This window comes from Falco biarmicus, chromosome 4 (assembly GCF_023638135.1).
Source record: "Falco biarmicus isolate bFalBia1 chromosome 4, bFalBia1.pri, whole genome shotgun sequence".
Taxonomy (NCBI): Eukaryota; Metazoa; Chordata; class Aves; order Falconiformes; family Falconidae; genus Falco; species Falco biarmicus.
Genome location: NC_079291.1, coordinates 84,103,467 through 84,130,089, shown reverse-complemented (window position 1 = coordinate 84,130,089; position 26,623 = coordinate 84,103,467). Strand labels below are relative to the sequence as shown.

General features: G+C 39.4%; 1 protein-coding gene across 4 annotated transcripts in view; it reads left to right on the top strand.

Annotated features, from left to right (window-relative positions):
* The window catches only part of SMURF1 (SMAD specific E3 ubiquitin protein ligase 1), a 47,498-nt gene that overhangs the window by 8,216 nt on the left and 12,659 nt on the right, over positions 1–26,623 (top strand). For 2 of the 4 annotated variants that reach the window (XM_056336140.1, XM_056336139.1), the window contains exons 2-9: positions 19,449–19,487; positions 20,154–20,262; positions 20,869–21,002; positions 21,124–21,189; positions 22,064–22,139; positions 22,516–22,754; positions 23,545–23,629; positions 25,913–26,059. In XM_056336140.1, coding sequence (XP_056192115.1) covers positions 19,449–19,487; positions 20,154–20,262; positions 20,869–21,002; positions 21,124–21,189; positions 22,064–22,139; positions 22,516–22,754; positions 23,545–23,629; positions 25,913–26,059 — 895 coding nt within the window. Of the gene's footprint in view, positions 1–19,448; positions 19,488–20,153; positions 20,263–20,868; positions 21,003–21,123; positions 21,190–22,063; positions 22,140–22,500; positions 22,755–23,544; positions 23,630–25,912; positions 26,060–26,623 lie in introns of all 4 variants that reach the window. The other 2 variants (XM_056336138.1, XM_056336137.1) reach the window with 1 other exon arrangement.

The following is a 26,623-nucleotide window of genomic DNA, read 5'->3' as shown; positions in this document are numbered from 1 at the left end:
GAATATACAGCAGCCCATTTAGGAATAAAGGCCGATGTTAAACCACACTATTAACTTCAAGTATTATTGACCACTAGAACACTCCAGGAATATTATGTATCCCTGAATGTCCTCGCGAATGTGCACTTTTAGCCATGGTTGGGGTTTTTGAATGGTAGATGTTTCTTTTCCAACTGATTATGAGGAAGCCGTGCTAAAGAAAATAAAATTTGTTTCTCTTTCTTTCATGGATAACCTGGTATTATCTTTCTGTTGCAGTAGTTTTTGCTTTGACAGGTAACTGGTAGTAGGTAAAGAAGTATTTCTGATAGGATGCAATCTTCTTTCCTCAAGTTGATGAGGTCTTTCTAGATGCGTTTTATTATTTGGAGTAAAATGGCATTTTTGAATGACTGAATTGGGAAGAACAGCATTTTCTTTGACCTTTTCATATGTTTGCATTTTTGTCCTCCATAAAAATCTGACCATTCCTCTAATGGTTAGACTGAAATAAAATGCTTATGTTCTTATCAATGTAAAGTTTCCATCTCATTTACTTCACAAAAAGGCAAATTAAATTTGCATCTGTTAAAATCTATTCTTCTAATTACTTTCCCTAGTTTCCAGGACAGTATAATAAAAGCTGTCTTTTGTATTTTTCTCCTTAAAATAAAGGTTAAAAACCCCTTGAAGATAGCTGCTTTTTTATTTATTTTGAATTCAAAGCACTACTAACATCATTCTGGACTCTCTCTTTTTTTTTTTTTTTTTTTTCATGGTCCTGACTTTTCTTCCTCACACCTTAAATGTGGTCTAAAGCAAACCTGACATTGCAGCAGAAAATTCAGTCCCTGTGGTCAGTGTTTTCACATCTTCTAGCACTTAAGGTGTGTGGCCCAAAAAGTTTATTGAAAAGGAAACATCTTTGGAAATGCACATGCTCCATTTTCCTGAAGAGCAAAAGAAAAAAAAAAGTCCAAACTGCATATGAAAATTAACTGAGTGTGTGGATTGTGCTGTTGCTTCAACGTCGGTTTTTGACTACCCAAGTGTAGAATTTAGAAAAGCGGGGAATTTCAATTTGATTCAGGCTTGCAGTGATTGATATACTGCCAGGGGAAGCCTTGTTCTTTACCCTTGCAACAGATGCGTTTTGTTTGGTGGGGGTTTTTTGCGTGTGCAAACATCTTTAGAAGCATGTGGGAACTCTGAATTAAAATACAGAGAGGTGTCATATTCTGCAATATAATATAAGTCTAATAGCAGATACCTCATTGTTGAAAAGGGCTTCTTTAGTGTTAATGGGAAGAGAATCCATTACATTTGGTAAGCTTTGGGTTTGGAATTGGGTAGGTGAATATAAGCTAAAGGTCTGCTGTCAGCCTTTGAAAGAAAAACAGGGTGAATTTTTGGGGCTCTTGAAATGATATTTACTTCAGCGTTGCATGTAGTAGAAATTCCAAGCAGTATCTTTTGTGTCTCATTCTTTAAAATGTCTGCAGACAGGTAACTGTCTTGCTAAGTACTACGATGCTCATGTTGCTATTTCATGTGTCTGTAAATATCCTACAGAACAAGAGATCAGAGAGAACATAAATGGCTTGGTGAGAAAAAACCAAGTAAGTGCCTGAAGTATTGGGGCTTTTGGAATTTGCAGAGAACTTGGGTGTATCTAATTTTGCATCTCCCAGCTATTTCTTAGGTGAAGCATTTTTATGCTGTCATCTGCTGATGCATTTAACCCACCCCTGAACTTGTTTTTAATCGGAGTGAAAATACTTCTGTTGAGGTCCCACTTTCACAGATGAGTGCTGAAATAAGGTGAGATAAGGTTAAAAGGTATAAGTGACATTAGGGAGCTAGTAGGTTTCAGCGAGTGGCACAACTGCTTGAAACACAGCGTGCTACATCAGCCTATGACTGTACTGGGGTCAGAGGAGGAGTCCAGATTGTGAACTTGTCCTTTAATGACTTTGTTCGACTTGGTAACTGCGTGATGTAGCTAAGTCGTGTGGTATAACCACGCTCGGGTATAAATCTCTGCCCCTGCACCTTTTCCCAGAGATCCTGTAATTCATTAAATAACCCAACACTAAATTTGCTACTGTAAAAGCACAGGCTGTAGAACTAAATGTCTGGCTCTTTGTATGACGGACTTCTGCCTATTGTACAATAATTAACTAAAATATAGTGTGCTACATATACAGCTAATATGCCATAATAGGAACACCTACATCTTTTCTTCCTGCTTTCTAAGATTTTTAGGGAATTGAATGTTAATAGACTCTTTTCGAGACATATTAATTAGGTGCATCTGTTACAGCATGATAAATGAGCACAGGTATGAGAGTCAGTCAGCCAGGCTGACAGCATCATGCAAGCCCTAGATCTGCTTAGGGTAATGTAATCAGTTCCAATAACTGCACCAGCGATAGCTCTTGGTAGTAGTGCTTTTACATGGTCTAGAAGCAGACTTAGGCAAACAGAATAAACGGGCACTTTTCTCTGTTGTGTTCCTTAGTTTAAAATTAAACTCAAGAGTTAAAGGTCTGTCTGGTAACAGGATAAATAATATTTCAGTATAATCCAACAGCTTGGCTTGGACTTGCAGTCACAGTCATATTTTTTTAATTTATTTTTTTTCAATCACAGAAGTAATTTGACTTGTCTATAAATAATGTTTTGATAAACTTCAATAGAAATTAGCAAACTAGTCATCAAATGGGATTTATAAAAAGTTGCTTGGGAAAATGTGTTGTAAGTAGTCTGCAATTCAAGGCATTTCCTTCGCAGGATGCTTATCAAGTCTACATGTGCTACTTCCAAATTGAACTAGAACATAGATGAGAACTATTTTTGGTAGAAGGGAAGGGGGGGGGGCAGAAAATAAAGCCCGACTTTGGAAAGTAGTACCAGGGTTTCTTTAATTGTTGCCTTAGGATGTACATCCTACAAGTGTGCAGAGAGACAACAGACTTGGAAACACCAGAAGGAGACACAGTAATCTGTGATGTTTGAGATGATACTGGTGTAGTGTAAACGTGATTGAAATAGTTATTGTAGGAGTGGTGAGTAAATATACTAGAAGCCTTTGAATAAACTGACTTCTCTTTGATAGTTCGTAAAAGTGAAGTAAAGACAAAATGTCCTGCTTGTTTCTGTGATGTTTCTTCACCAGGGAGGCTGTATCAGGAGCAGCTGCCAGTTTTAAGGATGGTCATGCTTCCAGATGCCAATGTGGAGCTATTTTTTTATGACAGCAGCAACCAAAGATCTGTGCAGGGGGTCCCGGTCACGGCTGCCAGCTTCTTCTGGGGTGGTGGAATTAAGTTGTTGAGATATCAAGGGGAAAAGGATCCAGCAAATATTTTTGCCGGGGTTTCTTCTGGATCAGAAAGCTGATATTGATCAGGTTTTTAGGCTTTTTATGGCTTCACAAATCAGCCATGAAACCTGTCACACAGAAGCTGTCTACTTGGGAAACAGGGCTGCCTTAGTTGACCATCAGGCTGGTGGATAAATTTATGGGACAATCTTAATCTTTCCAGAATAAAAAATCAGCAGTCTGAAAAAGGGATCGTACCTGTCATTCTCTCCTGACTAATTTTTGGCTCTTAACCTGATCTCAGTCAAATTTGAGAAAGGGAGAGACATTTGAGAAAGCATACCAGGTCTCCAAGACTCATGGAGATGAGTAGCTTGGTAGAACAAGTCCCCCCTCCTGAGGTTCACCAGAGCTGCCAGAGCAGGCAAGGATGGGTGCCTGGTCCCAGCTGTGTGGACAGGAGATGTGGAAGGAGTAACCTGGGAGAGGAGCTCTGAGGTAGGAAGGGGAGGGTCATCTATGTGTTAAGTCCACCAGACACCTATTGGTGAATTAAACTCCTAATTGGAAAACTGGACTACAGGTGCTTTGGTGGCTTTTCCCCCCCCCAAAACTTAACAACGTTCTCTGCAGGAAACATCCAGATGACTTTATCAAGCACCTGTTTTATAATACTCCCTATATGTTTTTTTTTTGACTTAGGGGTTCTGTTTTGCTTCTTAACCCTGATGAAATTGTGTGTTAATTCCTTACACAAAGGTTCATCTGCATCCTGTGAGCCATGTCGCTTACAACATCAGACAATGCATCAACCTCCTACTGGCATTTTTTAATTAAAAGAACAGCACTATCGCTTCAAATTAGTGCCACATAGCTTATTTTAGTAAGGAGTGAAATGGTGTTTAAAGGTTTTTCTCTTATGAAAATGTTTATTAAATTTTGCTCTCTTTTGGTTCTATCTAGTAGTTTGTCATTCAGTGCTTGGACAATATCAGATTGCTGGGTGTGCGAGTCCTGTTAGTGATAGGAATGCAAATAAAAGGCTTGCTTTTAATATCTCAACTGTTTGATAAATAGGAACCACCTTCTTAAAAAAAAACAAAACAAAAACCAACCAAAACACCAAAAAACCAAACAACAACAACAAAAAATCCCCAAACACCAAGCAAACATTATAATATTTTATGGTTCCCACAAGGCAAGCATTAGCCTATTTTCAAGTGCATTCACTGTGTTGAGAAGGTAGTGAAGAAATAGATATTTCTAGGAGCTTCTGTGTCATGAACTGTGAAGAGATGTTTTTTGTAATCCTGTTCAGTGAAATTGTTAGGCCTCTGTTATACTAAATTACTGTGAGAGCAAGTAATATATCCAGTGAGAGCTAGCCCTAGTGAGAATTTTCCTCATACAGCATTTCATTTTATCAGGAATATTAGCACTCTTAACCATCCATGCGAAATGTAATGTATTGAATCTATTTAATCAATTTAAAATGGAAAGCAAATGTCTTAGGCTTTGACTGAACCAGCTGTCCTCATGCATTGCTGGTTTTAGATATTAAATTTTGGACTTTGGATGTGTTAATGTAGTAGTTTGGTAAAGAACGTTTTGTTTAGGAGAACTGTTTGCAGGATCCTGCAGCTGAGTGGTGTCACTTGCATAAAATCCCATGTCTGAATATGAAACACGAATGTGAAGGTTATATAGGCAGCTTCAGTTTATTTATATAATACCTTTGATCGAGATATCTCAGAGCAGTAGTGGAATTATAATTTATTGATGTAATGGCCACTGACATTTTGTACAAGGGAAATAGCACACAGTTGCTGTTGCAGGCAAAGTGATGAATGTGTAACATTGAGAAAATTGTAATCAAACATCCTGGTCAGAATAATGCACTCAAACGTTTTCATCAAAATCCCAGCCTTTGTGACTGAGGATTCAATCGGAATTAGAAAGGTTGTTTCCTTTGAGTAGCTTGCAAGTGGTTCTTTAAAAAAAAAATTTAAAAAAATTGCCCAGAGAGGGAGGGCAGTTAAGCCACTGCTGAGAAACTGACTTTGCAATGAAAGTGTTTATTTTTTTAGTTAAAAAAAATAAATAAAACTTTGCTAGATTGCTACATGCATGCTGTATGTTATCTGTTTTCATTCTAAACTCTATTTTTATTTTGCTCTCTGAAGCCAGTCTGTAACTAAAACATTCCTGGCGTCTTTTGGCTGGAGATACACTCAAAGATGTTTTTCATCCTACTTTCAAGAAGAAGGTTCCAGCCTTTCTTGAAGCTGCTCCAAAGGAAATTTCCTTCCATAGCGGGTATGGTGACAACGAGGGAAGTTGCTGCTCATGGTCCAACAGCTTAGTGACGTCCCCTTGCTGTTGTCATGTCCTCCCATGCTTAATCTGAATACAAATGGAAATATGTAACAGAGCTAGGTGGTACAAGATAAGGATTGGAGTCACCGTATCAGTGATGTTAATTCTGCTTGAGCTCACTCAACTCATGAGTTGGTTGGTAGCAGGATAATGTGGATAAATGTTTTGGGGCACAAGGGAAAGGGGCTGTGTCCATGTCCACAGGCAACAGACCTCCCTCCCCACCTTCCGACAAAATCGAAGGGTATTTGCTGTTGCAGACTGGTTTTTCTTGCTCAACCATAGATTGGCTCTGACCAGTCTGTTTGTTTTGTTGTTCATTCCTGGTGACTGTCAGTAGCACTGGGCTGAATAAACAGAGACTATTGATCAAATTTGAAGTCATTAACTTGGCAGTTTAAATAGATGCTGTCCTATATAATTAGAACAAGGGAGTAACACATAGGCTGATACAGCTTTATTCTGAATAAAAGCCTTCTTTTAATGAAATCTTGTTTGGTGCTATTCAGCTCTCAGTTTTGTGCCTCCCATAGGTCACTGAAGAATTAAACATTTTGTTTAAAATACCTAAAGTGGATTGCTTTGCTTCTGTAAGAGAGCGGTGACACTGATGTAACATGGGTCTGCTGAACTTTAATAGTAATTGGAAATAGCGTTTGGAAGACGGGGGTGCTAACGTGAGGTTGTTGGTTAACCACATCCAGCTAGAGCATGTCTTGGGGAGGAATACCCCTCCGTATTGCCTTCCATCTGAGCGAGCGGCATTCCTTCCAGCTCTGAAGCACTAGCGGTTTTTGATTGTCCATCTCGCTGCTGCTCAGCTGAGCGAAACACACATGCCCGTTAGATCGGGATGTTTATACTCAAACACAACGGGTGATTAATTATTTCTGAAGGAAGACATTTCCATTTAATGGCTACTGTTGTGCGATATTCCTGTCAGCCTTCTAAATCATTTTAACATTTTAGGTGGAGCGTGGCCATAAGACAGACGGAGTATTTTGGTGTTTGTGTTCCGCACTCCTTGAAGATCTGTTACAGACGACTGGTGGTGTAGTGTGAATGCACCAGCAAGGAGCAGCAATAATCTCATTAATACGTGTGCAGTGTGTGCCTGCAGACAGCCCGGTGCTCCTGAGTCACACTGCTGTGAGTCCCTAGAGAGCGTGCAAATTCAGCAGTAGGATGCACACGTATTGACCCACATTTCCTCGGGCAGAGCAGCAGTCACGTGCATCTCATTGCCTGGAAATCAGATGAGAACTGATGTGACTTGGTTCATCCAGCATTTGCATGACCCAAGCCAAAGTGCTTTTAGGGATTTACCACTTGTGTGACTAATAAGTGATTAGGTGGATTGTAGAGAGTGTGTGTATAGGAGTCTTGTAGACAAGACTTACTGTATAACAATGGCAGCATCAAAATGTCTCTGATGCATCATTGTCCTATTGTAGCTTTTAAATAGGACTGCTTATTAAATCAGATTTTTTTTCTCTGCATAAAAGCTTTCATACTAATTCCTAGGAAAGTTTGTTAGGTAGGGATGTTTTTCTTGCAACAGATGGAGAAATGTCATATAGAAAAAAAAAATAGTGGTTCTGTACAGGGATTAGTAGAAAGAACAAAAGTAGGTGAATGAATGATAAAAATTTGGCTTCCAAAAGCTATTAATATCTCCGTAATTGCAGTCTTTTTTTGGAACAAGTCTCGTTCCTGTCCTGCTTTCCTTTCCCCCCTGCCACAGCTTCCTTATGTGTGGCACATAGACAGACAGCCCCCCTGCTTCCCTATGAACTGGTGCCACCACTGTCACCTCCCGCTCCCCGTGCACCCCCTGCGAGTTCAGCAGTGCTGGCGCGGGGCCCAGGCTAATAAGCCGAGACAAGGTTATTGACTGGCAGGTATCCAGCATCACTGCTCACCTTTTAGCATCGGTGCCCTTCACTAATGCAGTTGTGTGTTTGGTGCTTTCCGTGTTTTTGCATTTGTAAACAAGGAGGGTTTAAGCTGAGCTCTCCGAACAAATGAAAAAACCACCAACAAACCTGCATAAAGAAAGTGGAGAGCGATTTGTAACATCTTGGGTGGATGTTGAAAGGGATTACAACAGGCTGAATAACCACAAAACAAACTAGTGAAGAATTCGGAGTTGAAAATTTCTGGGAATTAAAAGCAATATTCTAAAACAGCTGATGTACTTTATTCAAAATCAGAAGTGATGCCAATAATTTAATTTGGATGAACACAATTTTTCTTTCCTCTTCCTGAATTTAAACTTTGCACCTTTATTTTAGATTTTGTATTGCAAATTACTAAAGTAATTTTTCCCTTTATGTAGCTAAGCACTTAATCAGTCTGAATTAATTTTTTAAAATTTTACCTGGACAGTCAAGGTGTCGTTTTTCCAGTTTTTAGCATGTGCCTTTTGAATTGTCTGGAGCTGGATGGATGTAATTTGAATATGAACTGGTAAAGAAGACAGAAATAGATGTCTGGCTGCATTTTGCCCGGTGTCAGTACACAGAGTTGCTGTAACGGGCTCATGGTTGGTGTACCTACAGAACCCCGGTCTGACAGTGGCTGCTGCAAGGGTGATCCCCATCTGTGCAGATGGTGGGGGGGCTGTGCCCCTGCCAGCGACCAGCCTGGCTGGATGGGCTTGGAGGAATGCTAGGAGGTGCTTTACGTGAAACCCTGCTCCATTCTTGACGTAAGGTGTCAGTCGTTTGTGACAAATGAAACTGCTCACCTCCCTTTTAGTACAGATTTGCTACAGCAAGGTATCCAGGTAGCTTTTTTTTTTTTAACCCCAGTAATACCTTTACTCTTGACTGTGTATTTTAAAACAAATGCAGTCTTCCCATTTCAGTAATCTCTACTGTCTTGTATTGGCACTAGCTGAAACCCAGCAAAAGAGTGGCGGTTAAAACTGTTCACTAAACATTACCTGTACAAGAGCCGGTAATAAGGTTACCATCATCAAGACAAGAAGTCAGTACAATGTTTTAATTCCATCTAGCATGGGCAGTTTTCCCCACAAGACACTAAAAGCATTTATACCTCAGTACTAAGATCCAAGTTAGGATCAAAACTTCATTTATTATGGGCTATTAGGCTATGCCACTTCTCTCCAGCACCAGCTCAGTCTTGATGATCCATGTGTTTGTTATCCTCAGGTTGATAACGACAGCCCAGGGAGCTACAGGAAGAAAGAAGTACTTCTGAATGAATTCCAGCTGTCCATTCACTAAGTAGCCTAGAACAAAATGAACTCATTGCTCTAGGCTTTTGTACACTCTTAACTCTTCACTGAATATTGACTTTCACCGCCCTGATTTTTAAGTCTGAGCTCGCTCTCAGTCTGTTCAGAAGGTACTGCTCCATCTCATCTGTTTGCTATCATGCTTACTGCAAAACGAACAACAGATTTGTGAATAAGGAAGGCAAAAGCTGTAAGAGCATGAAAAAGTTTCTTTGGCAGTGAGACCTGTGGCTTTGAAAAGCTTTCTATGACAAGACTTGAGGCTTTTCATGTTTCTATCCAAACATGCCAAAAAGCACTCAGCATACCTCAGTTAAAATACAAGCATGGGAAGCAACTAGATGCGCTAGAAATTAGGGCAAGTTTGTAAGTCATTTGTTAACCTGAGGTATGTGGTTTTAAAGCAGTGATACTGTGCTGATGCCTTGCTTGAAAGAAAGAATGCTTTTCATTTACTTGCAAAAAAATTTGGGGTGTTGACCGTGTCTCTTGAAAAGTCATCCAGTGCCTGTTGGAATTTGTTCTGGTAGCAGTTACTGAAGTTGTTAGTGCTAGAAGAGGTGCTTGGTAAGTGTTATTCTTTGCAGTAGATGTCTAGCAACTGCTTGTTCAGTTATTTAAGAAATGCAAAATGAGTCTGAGTATTACTAAACCAGCTTAAGCCCAGTGCACTGTTCTTCCTGAGGTTTGTTCTTTTTATACCTAATATTCTGTAGGCTAATTTTTTTTCTGTACAATTTCTGTATTGGAGAGTTTTCACTCAAATGTTTCAGAATGAACAAAGAAGCATGGATTCTTGAATATTGTGACCACAGCGGTCATAAGTGTATTATACTTTTATTTGTGACTTCTAAAAATTACTCTGGCAAAATCTGTTGTTTCATATTTTCAAGGTTTTTAAAGATTTTTTTTTTAATTTTTATTTTTATTTTTCATTTTCCTGGCAGTTAATTTCAACACCAGCAGCGTCCTAGGTCACCTAAGCAATTGTCTTGCCAGCTTCCCATTCTTGGTTCACAGTGCAGCGTTAGTTTAACACAGAGTTGAACAGTCCTACTTTGACCAGAACCAAACCTGTATATTTAGCTTTAAAGCAGTGTTCCGTGTGAATTGTTTAACTAAAACTCCTCTACTGATACACTTAAGCCTTCATGGGATGAACTAATAGTTTACATAGTTTACAACTTACACATAACTTAACGCCATTCATTTTTTAAATAACAATGTTCTTGCTTTTGAGCAATCTCCTTCGCTCTTGATGAAAACCAGACATTAATTTTGTAGCATTTATTAAAATACCCCCATTGGAAACTTTTGTTCCTATGAAGTTGATTTTGTACCTTATTTAATTGCAGTAAGATATCAAAGAAGCCAAATACTGGTTCTGTCTGGAAAAACAAATCTCAGTTCTTAAATTGAGATTGAGAACATGTTCATTTGCGTTTGTTTTTAATCCTTTACAATAGTTTAGCATTTAGATTGCTTTGAAATATTGAGACTACCTGTACATGAAGGGATGTAAATACCAGCCACTCTTTGGAGATAAAAAACATATGTTTTAGGTTTAAAACTGAAAAATCTGCTTCATTTTAGCTTGGAAGTTTTAGACCTTTACTGTTCGATAGAAATTCAGTGTTTGTATTGAAACGTTGCTTGGCTGTATTTAGTCAAACGTTGCCAAGATTTTCAATACCAAGGTTTCTGCTTTCACAGGTTTTACGTGTTTTGCAGTGGAAGGTCAGACTTTTTTCTGCTTTCTGCAAAACAGGCAGATGTTTTGAGGCAAGACAATATGTATGTGAAGAAAGCCAGAGATAATATTGGGTTAGAAAGTACAACAGTTGTGTGTTCTGTTCCTATCATTTCAAAAATGTTTTGCTCCATGGGCAGAACCCCAAGGCTTACGATTGCTTGGGCTTTCAACTAACACTGGGTCTATGGTTAGCACCCGCAAATGTATTGCTTCTGGTTTTGGTCTCCTGTCCTGTACTTTTTTTCTCCTTTATAAAGCAGCAGAGAGCAGTTGTGCAGGTTTTTCTCCTGGACTTAGGAAATGAACGTCTTGTAAAATCCCTTAAGTCTGTAAATTGGATGGTGTTTTGTGGGTGGGGGAAAAAAAAAAAAGCTGCTGTTAATACAGAAATGTACTTCTAACTTGAGTTTCACAAACTGGTTATAAAACATATAGTTGTAGTAGTGGTATGAGTAGCCCCACAGAGAGTACCTGGGAAGAAGGGGAATCTAAATTTCTGTGTTTTGTAGTAAACATAATACTTACTGGAAAAGCTTTTTATGTACTGAATTAGTAAGCAAATGATCAGCTGCACAGGAGACTCCTTATAAGCTTCTTTTTGGTAATGAAAATAAGGTGTTTAACACTTTATACATTTAACTTATGAAAGTAGAGATCAGAGGCATATTAAATTAAATACACCTAAATTAAATGCTGACTGAGCAGTAGACTGTGCTACACCGGAGCTCTCCTTCTCCGTTACAGGAGTGTCAACTATTAAATAAGTAATTTCTGCCTAAGTAATATCTAGAGTATTCAGGAGGGGAGGTTCTATATTTGGTTAGTAATTCACTGCTGTTCATCTAGCATTTTCCAGAGAAACAAATCTGTATGCCGGAGGATTTGGACAGTATTTCTAGAAAGGACCTTTTGTTTGCTGGGAGTATGGGAGTGGGGCAGCCTGGGACCTGCTGTGAGCAATGTTGGGTTGAGTATATGATCCTGTTAGGTATTGACATTTGTAGAGATTTGAAAAAGGTGCTTTGAAAACTCCCAAGTGTTAAAAGTACAAAATATTTTTGGCAATCTTAGTAAAACTCAGTTTGGAATCTGAGTTATGAGTGCATGTGGGTGGAGGAACATGTTTTTCATGCTTTAGGAATTTTTTTCCAGATGCTTTCTCAGTGCTTGGGTAACTATAAAAGTGAAGTATTAAGACTTCATCATGGATTTATTCCTTAATTTTAATGTAATTTAAGAAAGTTGAGCTACATAGTTTCCTGGTGTGTTTTTAACTTTATTATGGCAATAATGTTGCACAGCGCACATTGGTGTCTGTTCCAAAATGTGAGCACAAGTATGTGCAAGCTGTGCAGTTAAGCCTGTCTTGATAGACACCACTTGCTTGAAAATATTAATTATTCAATGTAAGTGCACGTGGTTGGAGATATAAGAGATGTAAGGGAAGAAATCCAGAATCGTGTGTGTGTGAATCGCAGTGACTACAACTTGCACAATGAAGTGGGGAGTAAATGTAAAATGTGATTTTGTATTTCCAGTAGGAATTATGTCATTGGATTGGTTTTGTTTAGCTGTCAGCTAAGAGATTGTGTTTGCCTTGAGAATGGGATATTGTTCTGTGTGGTTTTAACAGAAATTTGGAGTTCTTTCCAGATATTTCTGTTTCTTGCTAATGTGTGCAGAGGCGAACACTATAGCTGAAGCCTGAGCATATCCTTTGTTTTCAGAGAGTTGGGAGACCATTTGTGGACACTTTAACAAAGGAAAAGCTTGACTGAATTTGGGAAATCTCTCTCTACAAAATTATTACTGCAGTTGGTTGTGATTCTGGCAGATGTGTTGGTGGGAGTGGAGGGACTGAGTTTTGCAAACCGTGCCGTGGATAGAAATGATTCTATGTTCTGTTCAGTTTTTCTCTGGTAAAACTGTGTAATTGATAGGGTGTTTTTTGAGAAGGGCTGTAAAATGGCGATAGTAATAACTGACTTACCTCTTGAATTTCAGTTCTCAAAGTAAGCGGTTGTGCTTTGAATGTGTCTGTGCTTTGAATGTGTCGGAAGATAGTTGCAAAGAAAAGCTGCAAGGATGTGTGAGGGAGGATGGTGCTTCAAGGGCATCTTCTTGACGACAGAGGCGGCTTCACCAGTTAGGGTCTCACTCTTGCCGCAGCACCTCTGGCTATATTTCTTACCGCTGAGTAGTCACTGTAGGGCCAAGAAGAATAATTAGCTGAAGGTAGTGAAGCAGCAGTTTGTGAAAAGTTTGCCTTTAAAAATAAACCTTTTTTTTTTAAAAAAAAATATCCCTGGAAGTACAATTTGAGTGAGAAATAGGAGCTTAATGTAGCTGGAATGTGCCTTGCAGTACATGGGGCAAATAAATTCCACGGGCAGCTTCTGCTTTTGGAGCTGAGGCTGGGCTGAGGGTGATCTGCAGAACCCCAACGGTCGGGGGTTTGTGTCTGTCTAGGAAATAGGAGACTGTGTAGAGAGTATGAGAAGGTTCTTGGCCTGGAGTAGAGGAAGGCATAGCAAAGTTGTAAGAAAACTGATGTAATAGCTAGGATTTAATGAAAGATTTAATCTGGGAGGTAACCTTTATCTCAGGCATTTGTTAGGGGTGAGCTGAGGGGGAGGGGAAGAAAAGAAAAGTTAGTATGCAGGATAATTGGATATGCTTATTTCCACCTCTGATTTGTGCCTTTCTCTGATTCTGTACATCAGAATTAATTCATCTTCCTATTGATCTCCCTTTTTTATCCCTGCAAAGATCTTCAGCTAGTTCCATAACTCTTAGTGTTTCTCCAGGTTTTACACTAAGTCGGTTTGTTCTTAAACTTGCTTTACTGGTCTTGCGTTGCACGCAATCTCAGTTAACTGGGAATTTAATGAGTCTTGTTCTTCCAATAGTCCTATGCTGTCTTTTTAATGATTTATGTTATTGAGGGCTAAATCAGCCCTTGCTGGTGTGTATACGAAGACTTATTGTCGGTCAGTGCCCAGGAGGATTTTTCAGTTTGAGTAATTCTTAGGAATCCTGGGGATGAAACTCTTCTGTTTTGTCAACTTGGTATTGTTTGCACTACGAGGACTGACTCTTGTTCATGACTGGTTTCTGCTTAGGTAGGATGGTATTTTGATTCCTGGCTAAGTAGATACTTTAATGACATGTTAATGGGCTAATAAAAATGGCTTTTTCTGGGTGTGTGGTTTTTTGAAGATCTCTTCAAAGTTGTCTAGTGTTTGCAACTGGCTGCACGAAGCCAAGTTCCAACCCACGAGGAAAGCATGCCTTGAAAAGAGGCTTTGATTTTTACTGCAGCCTACACAAAAGGGCCACAAAAAGGCTTCATGTATCAAATCTAGCAACTGTTTGAGAATTAAGGGTTTTTTAATGAAGCATTACTTTAATCTGGTAGTCAAGGTCTGCTTTAGCATGAGTTCAGGCAGTCTTTCAATGTCGAGGCATGATGTATGCTGGTCCTGAAGTCTGAGGGGTCTCTGGAGTTTTTTGGTTGGTTTATGTGTCAGATTGCAAATCTTGTTGGCATCACGATGCTAAGATTATTAGTGAAGGCCACTCCATGTACACGCCTGTATAAAATTAGTTCTGTACAGCTAATTGGTTTATTTGGCAAAGGTAATGGAAGACTTCAGTTTTGTTTATCTTTTTCGGCATGCTAGGCGCTGCAGTGATTCAGGTTCGGTTACTGAGAAGTTAAAGCAGTCCCTGGATTGATGCATTTCAGTCTCAAGCAGACAAAGAGAAAGACCAAAAGTATTCTTAAAGCAAACAAAAAGAGGACTAGAATAGAAACCTTGGCCTTTGTGGTGACGATGTAAACTCTAATTTGTGAATAAAGTGGTGTATTTCAGTTCAGTGATGTGGCTAGCTGTAAAGAAACAGCATTTTTACACTCTTAGTGTCTTCAGCCATCTTTCCTTTCCCATTAAACCCTTTCTCTTGTACCCTACCAAACAGAAATTGTTATCCTTAAAAAAAGCCAGAACACTTAACTTCATGGGTTGCCTAGTAGTAGAAATAAAAACAGACTTTCATCTGCAGTGAAGTCTCATTTAAAGTAATGTGCAGAGAATAGGAACAGTAAGCAGGGTTATTCGTAAAGGCAGTTCAGAAGGGGTGGCTTGTGGTATTCAGAGTATTTTCCACAAAACACTCCGAACCATTTGGACAAGAAGTGATTTCACATAACAGATTCAGCAAAGATTTTAATTGTGGGCCACAGCGCTTTGGGGCGTTAGAGCAGCATGTGGTAAATAGCTGATGTTTGCTTTTTCTTTTTCTTTTTTTTTTTTTTTTTTGAGGCTTTTTTACACTTCAAGCACATTATTTTTGCTGTGTAGCCTTCTGAAAACTGTTTTTCAGAATGGCAGAATTTTTGCTGTGGAAACCAGCCTATAAGCTAGCGTGCATGGGGGGCTGTCCTGCTTTCAAAAGCAGAGCTGGAGCAACCTTACCTCCAACACAGGGTACCAGCTTCACAAGTCAGAAGCTAGGCAAACTTTGAAGATTAACAGCAAAGTTTCCATTACTTGGATGCATCAAATTTGACCGGCTTTGCAGCCTCTTTTGTTTTTCAGTGGTAACCAGTAATTTTAGTTTCATTTTATGTCAAGATCTTTATTCTGCTCTCTTCCAAAGCCTCATTGTTCTTCTTTATTTCTTATATCGTAAAACAAACCAACCAACCTGCAATGCTTTTAATGATTATGCTGCATATCTCTGATTAAAGATGGTCTACACAGAAGTAAATATTAAGTAAAGTCCTTTCTACGTCATCAGCCTGCTGGCCTGTGTTTATCTTCTGTCAGAAAGTAAAACGAATGTATCCTGGAATCTAGCTGCCTGTTTGTACAAGCACAAATGATTAACCTGGAATATCAAAGGGAAGGCCAAAGATGGTGGAAAGGTGTATTTGCTAGCATCGTTCAGTATGACCTTCCCCCTGGCTTTTCTAAGGAAGATGTGAGCATACTGCTGCTCTGTCTTGTCTTCAGAATTAACTTGAATGCTAAATTGAAGGCCATCTTTAGCTCAGGTCCTGTCCATGTGTAAAAGTCCTTAGTTTGAGCAAGGAGGCTCTTGCCTTTAACTCGCAAAGTGTGAATGAATGCAGTCCCCGCTGCAAATTTGCCTGCTGATTTGCATTGGCACAGGCTGGAACCTACAGAATATTTTCATCGCTTACTTCCCCCCCTGCTCCCTCCTGGTCTTAAACCACGATTACCTAGTTTTTACACTGTGCAGCTGAACACAGTTGTAGCAGCTTAGCACTGTGCTGTGGGATGGGGTATGTTGCCTGTGAATAAATCCTGTGTTGATGCAGAGACAGCGATGTGAGGACTCTCTTGCAGACCAGCAGCCATCCTTTGGACGCTGCCTATTCAAGAGGAGGAACTTGCACACGAAGGCTTTGATTTTGTGGGCTGGGTCTGTTTGGGGATGGTTGAAATGGTTCCTCACCCAGGCTGTCTTTCTCTGCCTCCTTTCCAAAAACGCTGGTCTCGCTGCGGAGATAGGTGTCTCGGTGATGAAGCAGCAACTTTCTGATGCAATTCTCGGCTGGGTTGTTCAGACATCGGTGCCACTCCGTACTTTCCTTACTACACCCATCTGTAGCTTGCTCCTGCGGCACCTCCTGAACCACAGCAGATGATTCATTTCTGCTTTGGAAGGAGGGTGGACAACTGGGGGCTGGCAGAGGAACCACTCAACTCTCTCAAGTTACATCTGCATTGAAGACATCCCCAGGGTGAATACTGACTTTGTATAAGGCTCGTCCTTCACCTCCTGCCAAATATGCTTTCACAGTAGTACTTTGCCCAGCTGGCTAATTTGGCCTTTGAAATTATCTCAATAATGTCAGGTACTTAAAAAAACATTCCCATCCCTTTATAAATATTATAATCTAGATGTAAAGACATTGTTTCAGTGTTGTTTGGGATCTGTTGTATTAAAAAAAAGTTCTTTGGTGCTGTGCAGCAATCCAGAGCGGAGTATAAACAAAAACTATGTCAAGCTGAAACAAGTCGGTTGACTTTGAGAAGGCAGAATGTAAATGCCCAAGTCAGGAGAATTAGTACCTTTTGTAACATTGCAACAAACGCGGGGAGATTGCTCTTGCTGACAAGCCCTAAACCTTTCTTGTTTAAAAGAAAGAAAAACAAAAAGAAAAAGCACTTTGGAAAGATGGAAAGTAGGGAAAGATGGTGTTGGTGTGAAGCCTGTGTAAGGCGCCTCTCAGTTGCCTGGTTCACAATTAAGTATCCATCCCATTCTCCTACACCGCCTGTGATGCAGGGATAAAATTAATAACTTTTTAAGCCTTCGTAGCTGAATCTACCCGAGTTCAGGGGTTTCAGGCTTGATGTAGCAGCAGTCAGGTCCTGCTAGCAGTCTTGCTGAAGTCTTATTGGAGACGATGCATTTAAGAAGCAAATCTGGCATATACCCAGCTTTACAGAGCAGGGAGGGGCTGTCTGCTCTGCTGCTGGCATGGTTTCATGTCCAAGTCTCCCGTTGCTGACCTTTGTCACCTGTTTCTTTACTGGAATTTAGAAATCTATGGCTTTTCAGTAATAGAGCACTTGAAAATATTTTTTACTCTAGTGGGTTTAATATGCAAATAGTGGAACAGAGCCAATGGTCCATCTCGGGCAGCATGATTCTGGAGATTGCTCCATAAAGGTTTATTTTGGCTGTTAGCTGCTGTGCCAGTATTTTTCTTACAAGAAAGAGTAATGGTTTTTGCAACCTAAAATTGAGGGTTTCACAGGCTGCAACTGGAAAATTGGCAGCCGTGCTCATCTGCTGTAGACTGAAAGCGTGTGGCAGAGGTAAAAGAGTTAAATGAAAAAATAAAATTCTTCAATAATGGCTTTAGAAACTTAGGCTGCTAGTTAGCTCTAGAAAGCACACCTGAAATATAGAATAAAGGTAATAATTATATAGTCAGACTATATGCAGATAGTTACATATGGCATACTTTTCCAGCTCAATAACATATTCTTAAAATTGAGGATGGGGAAGTAAAATGAGTTATTGAGTAAAAAAAAAAAAAAAGCTCCACCTCTCACAAGAACGTTAAAATTCCTTTTGGCAGGTACTAGAACGTTCAAATTCTGATTTTACCTGTACTTATTCCCTGTTTTTTCTGGTATTTTTTCCTCTGAAGCACTCACAAAAGGAAGAGGAAATTAAAGGTTGCTCTGTTGTCCTTCCATAGAACAGCGGATGGTGATTCTGTAATCCTGTTTTGTTTCAAATTGAATTGCTGTAGTCCTGCAGACTTCTCTTTTTGGTCAGTTGTTTAAAAAAAAACAAGAGAAGCTTTCTCTGATTATGCATTTTGCCGATGTCAGGAATAAATAGTTTTTAATCCAATCTAAAAATAGTTTTGTAGTGCAGCTGCTTTAATTATTACTAAGACGGAGGATTTGTGTATTTTTTGCCATGAACATCTGGGTTAAACAGTGCACCTTTTGGCTCTGTCTGTCTGACATCTGAATTGAGGCAGTTTTTATTCCATTAGCTATGTTAGATGGGGAATGTTGCTCTGCAGCTGAGAGGTGGGCTTCTAGCAGAAGGGTAAAAAACCAAACAGAACAACAAAAGAAATGAATAAAATTGTTCCCTTATTTTTGCTACTACATCTTCATTTTACCCAATGTAGAGTTCATGTAAGAATGAGTGTAAGTCAGGAGCAAGGTGAGATAGAAATGAGGAGCAATGGTCCGTACCAGGGGAAATGGCCATTTGAGTGTCTTCTGAGCATTCATCCTCATGCTGAAAGATCAGAACTGGGTGAGAAAGAGACCACCTCAAAAATAGCTCTGTCTTTTATTGTTATCTTCCCCTCTTAGGTGCTAGTTTTAAGTAAGTTAGAGGTCTTAATATTTTCATCTTTGGCTCTGTAGTTATTTTGCCTCGCCTGTTGTAAGAGTTTAATGGATACTGAATAACTTGTATTGCTGAGATTGTACTGAGCAATCCTTACTGAAAAGCAAAATTAGACTTGTAGCTGGTAATAGACCTGGTAGACATGGAGATTGATGTGAGTTTCCTGATCTGATTTTTGCTTAAACTACTGTGCTATTTAGTACAGTTGGAGAGAGGGAAATTATGTCTCTTTTTTTTGGCCCTTTCAAAGGGAAACGTACTGATGCAATTTTTTTTTTAGTATTTATTTTTTCTCTCGAGCGAGGTTCTGCCATACTTACCACAAACCCTTTCTGCATTTGCAAACTGCTTAGGCCTTTATAGCATACCTCCCATGTTTTATTTTACGATGTATCACATAGTTTTGTGTGCAGAAAGCAGGAGGCTGCACTGTATTTGATGGGACTTAGGCGCAGAGGTCTCTTCCAGGAGTCCCAGAACCATTCTTGATTTAGTAACTGTTTAGTCCTTGTTCTAAAATGGGTGCCTTCTGAAACAACAAAAATCTGCCTTAGCACCTGTGTAAGCATGCAGTATAGAAAATTAGGAGGTTTTAATACAAAGGGACGTTCATTAAATCTTCTGTGTATTCTAACAATAGAACAAAAGCAGCAAAGGAATTTTTCTCTTTATGTAAATCCATATTCCAGTCACAGATAAAGAAAACAATGCTCACATTTAACATTTGGGTGTGTTTTTATGAATTATGATCAGGTAGTATTGTATGGTATGATTGCTAGAAAAGGATTTTTTTATGGTTTTAAGATTTCTTTATCTGATACTTTGTTTTGCAGTATTATGTGCCAAGAATCTTGCAAAGAAAGATTTCTTCAGTAAGTATGCCCTAATTCTGTAACTTTCTATTCTTGATTAATCAGATTTATTTGTAGATTATGCATTACTGTTGTGACTCATCCATGTATGTCATTTGTTCTGTGGTTTCATTGGTGCAGCAACATTGCATTGCTACATGAGTACACGTTGCCCTGAATTGTATTTAGATAGATTGTGTAGACTCCAGTAGGGCTGTAAAGACCAAGGACTCACAAATTCTAATTGAAAGTCTGGCTGATGAGACTGCAACCTGCTTGCAGTCTCACAGTTCTGTGTTGGGGGGGTACCAAGAGCATCCATCTCAGGGTGGCTCTATTTGTAAAGGATGCGAGTGAAATATCCCAGTGCTGCAGTCTTGATACTGTATTAAGGACTGAATAAAAATGACTGCTTATCAGTATGCATGAGTCACTTAAGCACATTTAAATTAAGCACATTTAACCTTGTGTTTTCTAAAAGCTTTCACAAATTTTGGCAGATATAAATCTGTACGACAGAAGTTATCTAATGATGAAATCAGTTCTCTATTCTGGATTTCCTACAATAGTTTTAGGATAATGGTAACTTTCTTTTTTTGGGGGGGAAGCAGAGGCTCACAAAAGTATTATATTGGAAGAAACAAAACAAAAAGTACTGTGCTTAATAGCATCTTTTTGCTTCCACAGGACTTCCTGACCCATTTGCAAAAATAGTTGTTGATGGGTCAGGTCAGTGCCATTCAACTGACACTGTGAAGAACACATTGGACCCCAAATGGAACCAGCATTACGATCTGTGAGTTGTTTGTAAGGTCATAAGTAAACAATATTCCAGAGATTTCCTAGTAATTGGAATGCAAGGGTTGACACTAACTTCATTTTGTGTTAGCATGAAGAGTCACATTTGCTGAGGAGGACTGGTTTTTTTGCAACAAGAAACTACCTGTTAATAAAAGAGTGGTACTTTGCTTTTAGGTGTTTGAATTTGGAAATATTTGTGTGTCATGTACACAGCATAACTGCTTAGAGTAAGCTCTACTGAGCGCTGGAGTCCAGCTTTTACAGAACACTGTTCTGTTGTAGTGATCTGTTTCCTTCAAATTATTAGAAACATAAACTTTGAAGTTTTGTATATTAATCAACTTGTTGCATAGCTTTTAATGAGGCTGTCTGTACTTAAATTCATGTTGCAGCAATATCAATTTAACATGCTGTGTGAAATCATAGTGCAGTAATTCATTAATAACACCATTTCAGACTTAAGCACTTCTGTATTTATAATAAAGCAGCATGACCAATGTACTAAAATGTATTAAAATTTGTACCAAATAAAGCATAAATTCTGCAGAGTGAAGAGAGGTTATTTTTTCTAAAGTAACTCTTATAATACATATTTTTCTAGGTATGTTGGGAAGACAGATTCCATAACCATCAGTGTATGGAACCACAAAAAAATCCACAAGAAACAGGGAGCTGGCTTCCTGGGGTGTGTCCGACTCCTCTCCAACGCCATCAGCAGGCTAAAAGATACTGGATGTAAGAACAATTCCGACCTGGCGCAATCAAGAACCTTCCATGCTTTGTATCTGAGTAGTGAATAGTAGTCCCACCCACCCCTCCCCAGTGTTTTGTTGATCTTTCCAATTCTCATTTGCAGACCAGCGTTTGGATCTATGCAAACTAAATCCCACAGATACCGATGCTGTACGAGGCCAAATAGTGGGTAAGAATACTCTTAGCTAAACTTTCACCTTCCTGGGTAAATATACTGTATGGACAAATGTTGTATTAAGAGAGAAATGTTGTAGTCATTATTGCTTCTGTACCTTTTCTGTGTTGTTTCTTCTGACTTTAATGGGATTAAATTACGTAACCTGAAAATATTTGTTGTACTGCTATGTGGGAGTTTGTTTTCTATCAGTTGATAATGGAAAACAAAAAGAGGGAATGCACCTGGTGAGGTCCCTAATGCAGCTCTGGGAGGGTGAATGCTGCTGTGAAACGGATTGCATTTGGGCCAAGGGGACGGGCAAAGGGAATCTTACGTGGAAAAGAGGATCTGGAGGAGTTACAAGAAATTCTGCAAATTGCTGTTTTAATACCTTTGGCTCACATGTAACTCATTTGCAAATTTCAGTGAGGCAGTGCTAGTTTTATGGTTAATTTAGCCCCCCCCCCCCTTTGCTGCCCCCCACCCAGCCCAAGCTTTTCATTGATACAGAAATATTTGGCAAATGCCAAATTCTCACCGTAACGATGACATCTAGTGGTGAGTAATTTTTTCCCAGTTTACTTTTCCGGATCCTCATGGAACACAGATGTAGAACTTGACGTGTTTGGTATTTACAGAAAGAGACTCAGCTTAAGTTTTGAGGGGGTGATACCTATGGTTTCTCGTCTCCCTTTTTGAAAAAACAGTGATGCTTTAGGGTTGTAGAAGTAGTTTTGGTAAGTGGTGTGCTCTCATGTGTAGGATATACCTTTCCTTAATATTTTAACCTGTATAAATGTGAGTTGTTTGGCTTTATGTTGTTGGTTTTTTTTAAAGGGAACAGTTGTTCTTTTATTATTAACTTGTGTTTGGTTTCTTATTTCAGTCAGTTTACAGACACGGGACAGAATAGGCACAGGAGGTTCTGTAGTAGACTGTAGAGGGCTTTTGGAGAATGAAGGGTAAGGATTGTTTTCTTTACTCTTAATTAGAAAAATGGTTTATATGTGGAAAGAATGTAATTAACACTAGGAAAACTAAACGTCAGTGTGACTGAGATATTTTCTGGGAATATGTGTCGGGTAGTAAGGTTAGAGCTGGATACTTGCTTAAAGAAAATAAGCTAAACTGGGTAGGACTTGATAATTTTTGTTACCTGTGCTTCTGGCACTTTTGGTGCCAGAAAACTGAGAAATTTGGGGTATAAAAACATTAAGAAAGTGACATATCTTGCATTAAAAGTTGCAGTACTTGAAGTAATGGGGAGAGAGAGAGAAACAGTTATTTCTGCATTCACTTCTCTTGTGATGGAAACTCTTGAAGTTTCCCCATTTTCAGAACGGTTTATGAAGATTCCGGACCGGGAAGGCCGCTGAGCTGTTTTATGGAAGAACCAGCACCATATACAGACACTACGGGGGCTGCTGGCGGAGGTAACTGTCGCTTTGTAGAGTCCCCCAGTCAAGATCAGAGGCTTCAGGCACAGCGACTTCGGACTCCTGAAGTCAGAGGTCATGTACAGACACCTCAGAACAGACCGCACGGTCACCAGTCGCCTGACCTACCAGAAGGCTACGGTAAGAGTTTTCCAGAACTATAAAATTGAAGCTTTTTTTCAGAAGACTTCAGAGAAAAAATCTCCCATTTTGATATATAGATGCAGCTTACCTGTTAGGACATGCAGTATCCACGTGCATCTAATGGTCTGCGTTTTGGAAAAGGAACTAAGCAGTGCAGATGGGAATTTGAGATTGGCTAATTAGCAGTTGGCTATGCCAGGATACACTGAGGGGTTGATGGTAAATTAAACATGAGGTTGTGGTATGATGCTGTTACAGAAAATTCACTGCTAATCTTGGCTGTGTATCCAGGGAGAACAAATGTAAAGAGATCTTTAAAGTAGAGCAGTAACGCTATTTTTTCCTTCCCCCTTGGCATGTTGTGTAGGTTTGAGCCCACATTTGAGAAAAGATCAGGAAAATAGAAAAGCAACAAAGCAGCCAGTAGTACAGAAGATTAGGGAGGATAAGATTAAGCATAATTTAAATCTTGGAAAAGAGTATGCCAAATCTAGGAGTAAAGAACTGTAGTTTGGGGATTTGGGTTGTCTCAAAAATCTAAAAATAAAAATACAAACTCAAACACATTGGTGCATGACTTGTGAGTTGCAAAAAGAACGTTGGAAAGTGTAGTCAAAGTGAATTTGTGAAGGACAAAACAGTCCATGCTGCAAGAGCTCAGGGGGATGGCTGAAGTACTTTCTCCTCGATCTGACAGAAAGATAATAGTCTAACGGCTTTAAATAAACTGTTTATTCAGATTTTTTCAGATTTGTAATTTAGAATAATCTTTCTTTCTTTTTCATAGAACAAAGAACAACGGTACAGGGACAGGTTTATTTTTTGCACACACAGACTGGAGTTAGCACATGGCACGACCCTAGGATACCAAGGTATGTACTTACAGTTACAGTCAGGGGGGTTTGGTGTTTGTGTCCATGACAGTAAGCCGAACCTTTAAGAGCAAAAATCTGTGAAATGGCCTGCTAAACTTAAAGGGAGAGCTACAAGCAGAGGAGTAATTCTGGATGTTTCTAGTTACCTTTTCACTAAACTGCTCTTTCTGAAGGAAAGCATTATCTTGTGAATTATGTAAAACAAAAGGGGGAAAAAAATATGTAGCCCTTCAGGAATTCCCATTTTCTTCCTAAAATGTCAACATCACTTTTGTTTTTTGGTGAAGCAACAGATTTCTGAATGTTACCTAATATTTTTTTTACTTTGTGTGAAAACAGTTTGGACTGCAAATTGAAGAAAACGGTGACTGCTTTCTTAAAGCCCTTGTTTATTGAGCATTTCACTTGTAACTTTGTTTCTGTTAGAGCTCACTTACATAAAACTGAAGCAGAGATTACTTCTCATCTTTAAACTTGAAGTGGTGGGGTTTTTATGCTTTGGACCAGTGATTTGCAGCTAGAAAATTTGAATCATCCACATGATTAATGTAGTAAAGCCTCTTTAAAACCTTAACCTGCAGTTAATCCAGGTCTTTGTGACTAAGGTCTGGCGCTCTTCCTTGAGAAGTTTTGAATCTGGGGTGTTTCGCTGGACCACCTGCACACCAGATTCAAGAGCGAAACACAAAGTTTGTAACTTTTCAGCTGCTGCGCAGGCTGGATAATACATGACCGTGGTACAGGATATTAGAAAAATGATATAAATAGCATAGGCAAAAGTGTTGATAAAACCACAGTACATGGAAGGATATGAAAAATAAAGTTGGGAGAGAGGGAGAAAATATCTGATGGTAGATTAGCTAGTATCACTGGAAGAAGAAATGACAATGCTCATTTGTTCATGTCACTCGTGTCCGGCTTGTGTGCCCAAAGCATTGTCTCCTCTTCAAGTGATGCTGGCTGGCCTAATGAAAGGTATTGCCGCTTCTCCTGACAAATCTTAGAGCCAGGTTTTCAGGACCAGCAATGTAAGTGGACACGAGTGTCTTGTGAGTCACAGGTCACACTTACTTCAGTTAAAAGTGGCTTTTGTATTGCCAAATTGCAGTGCAAAAACCTAACCTTGGCAGTTAGCATCGATGTATGTTAAAACTTGATGTAATCAGATCTTTACAGTACTTTCAGATGCCCAGCTGATTGAAACAAATGGTTACAACCATAATCATCTTTAAGGAGCCTAACTAAGGCTTGTCTGTCTGCCTATGTATCCCCTGCTGTCTTACGCTCACTGTGACACTAATGAAGCCTTTGGTGTACAAAGTGTTTCTGCTTTTCTAAAACCTCTCGGTTTACTCATTTATATTGGCGTTGCGTAGGTAGATTTAGGTAAGGAAGTACATGGAGCGGTGTCTTCAACCCTGGATAACAGATGAATCCATGCCAGCTGCCTAGAGAATACTTTATTAACAATAGCTTTTCTGTCTGAAAATAATCTTCAGGTTTCCCTCCTTCCTTTTCTTGCCAGTCTTGGTGTTTGCCTTTATTAGGTGGCGGGGGCCCTGAGTGTTTTCATTTTTCTAGGTGTAAATACATCCTATGTATTGTATTTAAACACTACCTGGAAGTGAGTGACTTCCTTTAGCAGCACTTAGAATGATACCCAAAATTTATCTGTGATGAAAGGGATGAATGCATTGGTAAAGCGTTACTCTCAATGATTTATCTGTGAAATAGTTAGGATTCTAACCTTGTCTAATTAAAGAGGTGATGTTTTTTTTTTTTTTGTGACCTTAACATTTGGCTGCTTAGCCTCTTAATTTACTTGGGTGTTTGGAGACAGTGGTTTGTGCAGAGGCCTTTGGTAAATCATTTGGTTTTCTGCATGTGGATCACATTAATGTTAATGGGAATTTTTCTGTGACATTTTTGGTATGAAAAGTCTCTTCCTCCTCCTACAGCCCTGAGAAGCCCTGTCACCACCTAAATGATGATGCTGCATATTGAAGTTACTTCTAAGCTGTATGGCTTTGTTACTTTAAGGCCTTTCAAAGACGGGTGTTTTGCTGATTTATCTTGCTATCCGTGTACCATGCATACATGGGGAGCTGCACTGCTTCCATTGAGGATTCTGAAAAGGCAGCATTAGAATAGCTATTCTGTCCTTTCTAAGACTTTCATAGCCTAGAATCACCAAATTCATTCCCCCCTCTCCGCTGAATGTAAATTGGTTTCATCTTAACTTCAGAAGTGCTTTAACATTTTGTTTGTTTTTCTCCTTAGAGACCTTAACAGTGTGAATTGTGATGAACTAGGACCTTTGCCTCCAGGTTGGGAAGTTAGAAGTACAGTTTCAGGAAGGATATATTTTGTAGATCATAACAACAGAACCACACAATTCACAGATCCACGACTACATCACATCATGAAGTAAGAACCCTGCCTGATAAATAATTTGTGTCGTTTGGATTCTTAGACCTTTTATTTTTATTTTAACTACAGTCTAGGAGTCATGAGGGGCTGAAAAACTGCATGATAACGATACTGGGGAACAGATGCAACCAGTGTGCTAGTCAGGGTCCGAGCATTGGTTCTCAGTGCTGGGTTTATCTAAACTTTTTGCAGGGACTCTTCAAAAATGTTTTTGCTATGCTTTGCAGTCCTCAGGTTTAAGGGAGGGCTGGCTTATTTCTGCACAACACTAGTCTCTTTAAGCTGGTTTGACAAAATTGCCCTAAGCTGTGCTGGAGTGAACACGCAGTTCTGGAATTGCTGGTAGAGGGGCTGCCTGGCAGTTCCACAACAGTTGGCTCCTGCCTGCCTGGATTAACAGTTGTAGCTCTGTGCTAGCTATGGGAGACCTGAACAGGCTTCATGCTTCCTTGAGCTCCAGAAAACAGGAATATAAAGCCAGCTAGAGTCTGCTCATTTGCTGCTGTGCACAGCCAGTTCAGGTTTAGCAGCATTTAATAAGCTGCAGCCCTGCATCACGCA